The 6,940-nt window shown below is 41.0% G+C and overlaps 1 protein-coding gene across 1 annotated transcript in view; it reads left to right on the forward strand.

Annotated features, from left to right (window-relative positions):
- Positions 1–6,940, forward strand: part of SLC12A8 (solute carrier family 12 member 8) — a 184,686-nt gene that overhangs the window by 160,856 nt on the left and 16,890 nt on the right. Inside the window, exon 9 of the mRNA XM_004373611.1 lies at positions 1,123–1,768. Coding sequence (XP_004373668.1) covers positions 1,123–1,768 — 646 coding nt within the window. The remainder of the gene's footprint in view (positions 1–1,122; positions 1,769–6,940) is intronic.

The raw sequence follows: 6,940 nt of genomic DNA on the forward strand, positions 1-6,940 counted from the left end.
TTTGGACATGTTATCAGGAGGGTCCAGTCTCTGGAGAAGGGCATCATGCTTGGTAAAGTAGAGGGTCAGTGAAAAAGCAGAAGACCCTCAGCGAGATGGATTGACACAGCAACAATGGATTCAAGCATAACAACAATTTTGAGGGTGGCACAGGACCGGGCAGCGTTTCATTCTGTTGTACATAAGGTCGCTATGAGTCAGAACAGACTAGATGGCACCTAGAGTCATCATCATCAACAACAGGGAGAGAGTATAGATAGAGAAGAGGTCTGAGGATGGAGCCCTGGGATGATTTAAAGGTAGAGACTTCAGAGATATTGAGGAACCAGCAGGAGTGACTGAGAAGGAGCAATCAGTGAGGAGAGAGGAGAATTCAGAGAAGCCAGGTAAAGAAAGTCATTTAAAGAGGAGAGAGGGAACAGCTGGATCAAATTTTCTTACGGCAAGAAATAGGAGGACTGAGAAGTGGCTATAGCTTTTGGCTCAAGAAGGATGCCAGTGACTGGGATAAACAGCTTCTGTGGAGTGGTGGTTTTTTTTTTTTTTTTTCCACCTGAAGATCATCATATCTACCTCCATAATAATAGACGTGTAAATATGTACATGTTACCTGTGCCATGTGTATGGTTAGCGGCGGCACTCCCCCACCCCAGCACCAGCGATTCTGCTGTGTTTTCCAGGGTCTGCCCACCCCCTTAAGGTCATTTTCTCCATTATAGCCTGGGAAGAATCAACTTTGCCCCTCTTTGATTTCCAAGGCTGGTGTTAAAACCCAATGAAAAACAAGAGGAGAAGATATCTGGCAAGTCAAAATTCAATAGTAATGCCCCATATTAATAGCTAATAATGCAACTAATACCTATCGTGTGTTAGAAACCTACCGTGTGTCAGTACTGGGTTAAGCATTTTACATGGGTTAGCTCTGATTCTGGATTAGCTCTGATGCTGACAGTAACCCAATGAGTTGGATATTATTATTCCAAGTTTGTAGGTGAGCAGTTATTAACATGCCTGGAGTCACATGGGGAGAAGTGACTGAGCCATGATGAGTTCCGTTTCTATTCTATAACATGATTTGCTTCTGAAATGTCATTGTCAGGCATGTTATTTTTGTTTCTGCAGAAAGGACCAAATAAAACACCTGTTGCTGCCATCTGCCTGACCAGCTTGGTGACCATGGCCTTTGTCCTTGTGGGTCAGGTGAATGTCCTGGCCCCCATTGTCACCATCAACTTCATGCTGACATACATAGCAGTGGACTACTCTTACTTCTCCTTGTCCATGGGTCCCTGCAGCCTCCCCCAGGTGCCTGAGCCAGTGCACAGGGAAGACATGGAAGCTATCACATGCTCTGAGCACCTGCTCTTGGAGAAGACTCCCAGCTATGGTTCTGAGGGCACTTCCCAAAGCCTCTCTGAAGGCACTCTGCTAGAATTCACCAAGGACATGAATCAGCTCCTCCAGCTGACCAGGAAGCTTGAAAGTAGCCAGCCCAGGCAAGGAAAGGGTGACAGGATCCCAAAAAGCCAGAAGAGGAAACACAAGAAGGCCATCAAGCAAACCCTACAAGATAGCTTCCTCTTGGACCTCAAGTCCCCTACTTATTTCCCTGATGAGGGATCTGAAAGATTGTTTACTGCCTCCTCAGAGGGGCAGGAGTCCTACCAGAACAATCAGAGTTCTGGGAGTGAATGGACTCAGCCTACGGGAACATGTAGCGAACATCTGATCTCTGAGCTGTGTAACCAACCTATGCCAAGTGGAGAAGGTGAGTGCTTTGGGATCACACTAGGGCCTTCTGTTTTGGGGTGATCACTGCTTGTCTAACCTACCTAGTTTTCATGACCCTTTTTCCTAGTCCTTAGCAGTTCACTTTATAGCTGGTTTAAAATCCTTGTTAATTTTATTTTAAAAAGTTATAGTCAGGTATCATTTGAATTATTTGTAATTCTACTCTGTTACAGATAGTTCATTTTAGACAGAAATTTATAGCTACTCCTGGAGCCCTGGTGGTGCAGAGGTTAAGATCTTGGCTACTAACCAAAAAGTCGGCAGTTCGAATCCAGCATCCACTGCTTGGAGACACTATGGGGCGGTTCTACTCTGTCCTGTAGGGTCACTGTGAGTCAGAATCGACTTGATGGCAATGGGTTTGGTTTTTGGCTTTTGGTATGCCCTGTGGCACTGTGGTTAAATGCTCAGCTGCTAACCGAAAGGTTGGAGGTTGAAACCCACCAACCACTCTTCAGAAGAAAGATGTGGCAATCAGCTTCCGTAAAGATTACAGCCTTGGAAACCCTATGGGGCAGTTCTACTTTGTCCTATAGGGTCACTATGAGTCAAAATCCACTAGATGGTAACGGATTCCTGTTTGTTAGAAATGGGAGCTATGGTTAGTAATTGAATATTAATTTCATTTCACTCAAAAAAATCAGCTGATGTGTAATGCCAAAAGGAGTAAAACTAGATTTCTCCTTTAAGGAGAAGTGGAAATGTGTTGTGATAAACTGCCTGGCAAGGACTCAGTATGTTTTGTCTGTGGAAGATGAATCTCCCAAATCAGGCAAGAGGGGTTGGAGAGAAGGTGGCTAAAGAAACACAGCTTTTTTTTGCTTTCTCAAATTTACAAACAGAGAGAGATTTTCAAATTGATGCTCACCAGAAGTAAGAAAATCCGAGAGACAGGTCATAATTTTGGAGAACCTACTATGTATGAAATGCTTCACATATATTATTTGTTTGTGTGCAAATGATTAATTATATAAATTAATATTACCTGATTAATACTGTATATATAATATCGTATATGTGAGGCCTAGTGAAGTCACGGAGAAGTCTCAGAGCTGACACTTGGCACAGCTGGGTGTCACACCCAGGTCTGCCTGCATCTGAAACATTCCAGGTGCTTTCCTCTCTATGACCCTGCCCCTTGAGATCTACACAAGCAAGTGTGGGCTAAGAGAAGTCAGAGGGACAGAGAAGAACACGTCTGAAAGCAAATGCTTTATGTCATCCCATATAACTGCTGTTCCTTCTTTATCTCTAAATTGGTGGCGTTTTCTTTTTAATGGTAGAAGCATTATTAAATTTTTTAAATTATTTTTATCACAATAATAAATGTATAGTTTAATAAACCAAATGGTGTTAAACCCGTTGCCACTGAGTTGATTCCAACTCATAACAACCCTATAGGACAGAGTTGAACTGCCCCATAGGGCTTGCAAGGAGTGGCTGGTGGATTTGAACTGCTGACCTTTTGGTTAGCAGCCGAGCTCTTAACTACTGCACCACCAGGGCCCCCAAATCGTATTAAAAGTCATATAATCAAAAATAATAGTTCCCACTCTTCCAGACTCTCCTTCTGTTACCCTTTACCACTCCCTAGTCCCACACTCAGAAGAACCCACTTTTAACCAGAATGTTGCTGTTTTGTTATTAACTTTTATATTACTAAATAATACATTGGTATTGCTACTTCTCGATATGTCAGTTTCAGACATCACCTTTTTATTTCCTGTTATGGCAAATGAAGATTTAGGTCTTTTATACTACTATCTCCACTTCCCCACATCCAGTCTCCCCAAAATCACAGTTTTTGATTAACTTAATAGCCAGGATTCATATTATCATGACTAAGTAAATATTGCTTAATCCTGAGTCACATATTATACTATGATTCCATTTTCTTTTTTGTACAACTTTTTCTGTTTCCTGGAGTTAATAATTGCCTTGGTTTTATTCTTATTTGCTTGGTTTTCTGCTACCATTTTTCTGTAAATGTTTTGGCAGATATATTTCCAAATTCTCAAATTATGGTGATAAATATGATCAAAATCTATCATATCTTTTTCTCTTTTTCCTTCCGTCTTATGGCTCCCATCTTCCTGTTCCAGTCTAGACTCCTTGTTCTGTAGGCCTGCTGCAAAGCTGTTGTGGGATTCCTCGGTGGGATTCCTCTCTTTACCATGCTTCTGTGTTGAATCCAGGGAAAAACAGATTTCTTGGATATAATATTGTAGGGAATTTTGTTATTCTTTTTTGCCTGCCCAGCGGTGAATGATCTCTCTATGTTTGAAGAACTTCCAACATTGTGAGTCTTGGTGGGAGACAAAACTAGCCTTTCACACTCAAAACTAAAAATACTAGATACTCAGTTTTCCAGCCTTCTCTGCAGCTGGAGTTCAGGCACAAAACAAGGATTTTACTAATTAGATGGAGTTTGGAACTTGGAACTGGAAACCTGAAGAAATGGGGACTTTGGAATGGAAGCATGAAGGTAGCTGGAGGATAAATACATTCCTGGCTCTGCTGTCCAATGTCCAGGCTTAGGGCAGGCTGCAAAGTCTAGACTTTCCTAAAATGTCTTTTGACCTTTTGATTTCTTTTCATGCTTAAAAATGAAGTACTACAAAGCTGTTTAGAAGTCCTGTGTACATGGGCAGGACTTGTTGATCTGGACACCTCATTGTAGAATGATTGGGAATAAGTTAGCTTTTTCACTGGAAGACCCCCAAATGTCTCTATCTAGAGGTTTTTTCTTGCGCTCTTCAGTTCTTCCAGAGAATCCTTGCTTGAGAGGACACATAGATGGCTGCTTGCATTCTGGGAGCGGAGTGAGGGAAGGGAAACTAAGGGGTTCCCACTGTTAAGGATATATACTTTTATTTAATTTCCCTGTTTCTGTTCAATTCTCCTACTCTGTCCTGTGCCTGGTGTCTCAAGTCCAAGCACTCTCTGGTTTGATTTCTTCAGAGGGAACTCACCTTGGCCGTGGGGTCGGGCAAGACAAGGGGTTGTTGCCTAGATGTATGAATGGAAGAAAGGGTCTTGGTGTTCAGCTGCCCCGTATACTGACTTGCAACCAACCCTTTCTACCTTACCACTTCTGTGGTATCTGGTACATCCTGGTCCTGACCTTTGCTGCGATTCACTGGGTGAATTGGCTGCTTCTTGTCAATACCTCTGTAGGCCCTCAGAGTTCATCCTCCTCTGCTCTGCCCAGTCTATTACCACTCCTCTGTCTCTTTTCCGTCTTACAAGCTGGAAAATTCTCTTAGTGTTTGTTGCTTTATGCCTTTTAATTCCTTTTCTGTCTTCTCCGTGGGTTTTTAGGAGAGACATGTGGTCAGTCTGCCATGTTTAATCAATGAAGTGGTCACTAGCCAGTTGCCCAATCTTAGAAACATCATAACCATTGTTGACTACTCCCTCTTTCCCCACTGCCTCCTCTCCATCTTTGCTACCTTGACCGTGGTAGAGACCCTCATCATCTTGCACCTGGACTCTTGCTAAGTCTGCAAACCAGAAACAGGATGTGGGAGAGTCAGCCTGCAGACTCCTCTTTCTCCTTCACACTGCCCACGGAATGATCTTTCTAAAATAAAACGCTGATCATGTCTTCTCTTACTTAAAAACCGTTGCTGGAATCTAGTTCCTTCAGTCTAAAGTCCAGAATTCTTGGCGTGATATGCAAGGTCCTTCACAATCTCATCCTAACCTACCACCCCAGATACTTTCCTCACATCAACCCATGCACTCTATTTTCCAGTTCAACCAAAACTAGTGCCCTAAAGAACACATCATGTTCTTTCGTTCCTTCTTGCCTTTGTGTATGCTTCTCTGCCTCCTTGGATTGCTTTACTCCCCACTTCTCCATCTGGAAAACTCCAACTTAACCTTTAAAATCCATCTGACCTTTAAGATCCACTTACACCCTTTTTGAGAAAGAGTTCCTGATTTCATTCATTGTGCAACCATACCAGTTGATTCACACCAGTATAAACAGTTATCACATTGTTTTATAACTGTTTCTTTACACATTTATCTTCAGGCCTATCTGTCTGTTTGTCTTAAGGAAAATCAGTATTAGTTTCATTCCTTTACCACTAGACTGTGAGCTTCTGTTGGTCACAGACCATATCTTTTCACCTTTGTATCCATCACAGTATCCCACAGCATAAGTGGCACATAGTGAACACTCATTAAAGGCTAGTTTAATTGACAGACAATTGAAGAAATACTGGCTAAAATATTGGAATTTTGATCAGTAGAGTAGAAAGAGTTAAACTACCATAAGAACCTATTCTGTGCTAAATCAGATGTCATAAAAGAATCAGAATCAAATCACTATTGAATAAATATTGTTCAGGGCAAATAAAAATTGGTATAAAAAATAACTTGGGGCTGCATTTTATACCTTATATAGCCATGAATTCCTTATTTATCACAGCTGTGCAAGAAAGATAACTCTGACTATTGAAGACATCATCAAAGACAAAAGGATCTGATTAAACAGAAATAAAAAACATTCGCACAATGGAGTGTCACAGAAGGAAACAATTATTCTGACAAACATAACTGATAAAAGCATACCTTCCACAGTTTATTAGTTTTAAAAACAGCAAGGTCAAAATCCAGATTCTACTAAGAAGAGGTCAGAGAGATGAATAAGAAGTTTACATATGAAAAATCAATGCCAGACTCATCCATTGTCTGTTCAACAAACTAACGTTTATTGTTAAGTGTTAAACATTGTTAGTGGCTAAAAATATCCAGCATTTATTGAGCATGTCCTAAGTGCCTGGCACTGGGATAGCCCTTTACATGGATTATCTCATCTAAGCCCAAGTTAAGCATTGTTATTACCCTTTTATCGATGATAAAACTGAGACTTAAAAAATTGAACGCTTGCTCAGGATTTGAGAGAGCTAGAATTTGTCTGACTTTAGAACCTGTGCACTTCACCACTACACATAATGTATGCTGCGTGCTGTATCTGTTATGAACTAGGCCAGAACATAAAATGAACATAAATTAAATGAACATAAATTAAAATCCATTTAAGATATTACTGCATGTCTATTAAACTATCAAAAATTTAAATAAAAAATAGTAGGTCTGTGGGAATCAGGTATTTGTACACATTACTGGAGGCAATATC

Source organism: Trichechus manatus, unplaced genomic scaffold, assembly GCF_000243295.1.
Source record: "Trichechus manatus latirostris isolate Lorelei unplaced genomic scaffold, TriManLat1.0 scaffold00026, whole genome shotgun sequence".
In the NCBI taxonomy this organism is placed as follows: domain Eukaryota; kingdom Metazoa; phylum Chordata; class Mammalia; order Sirenia; family Trichechidae; genus Trichechus; species Trichechus manatus.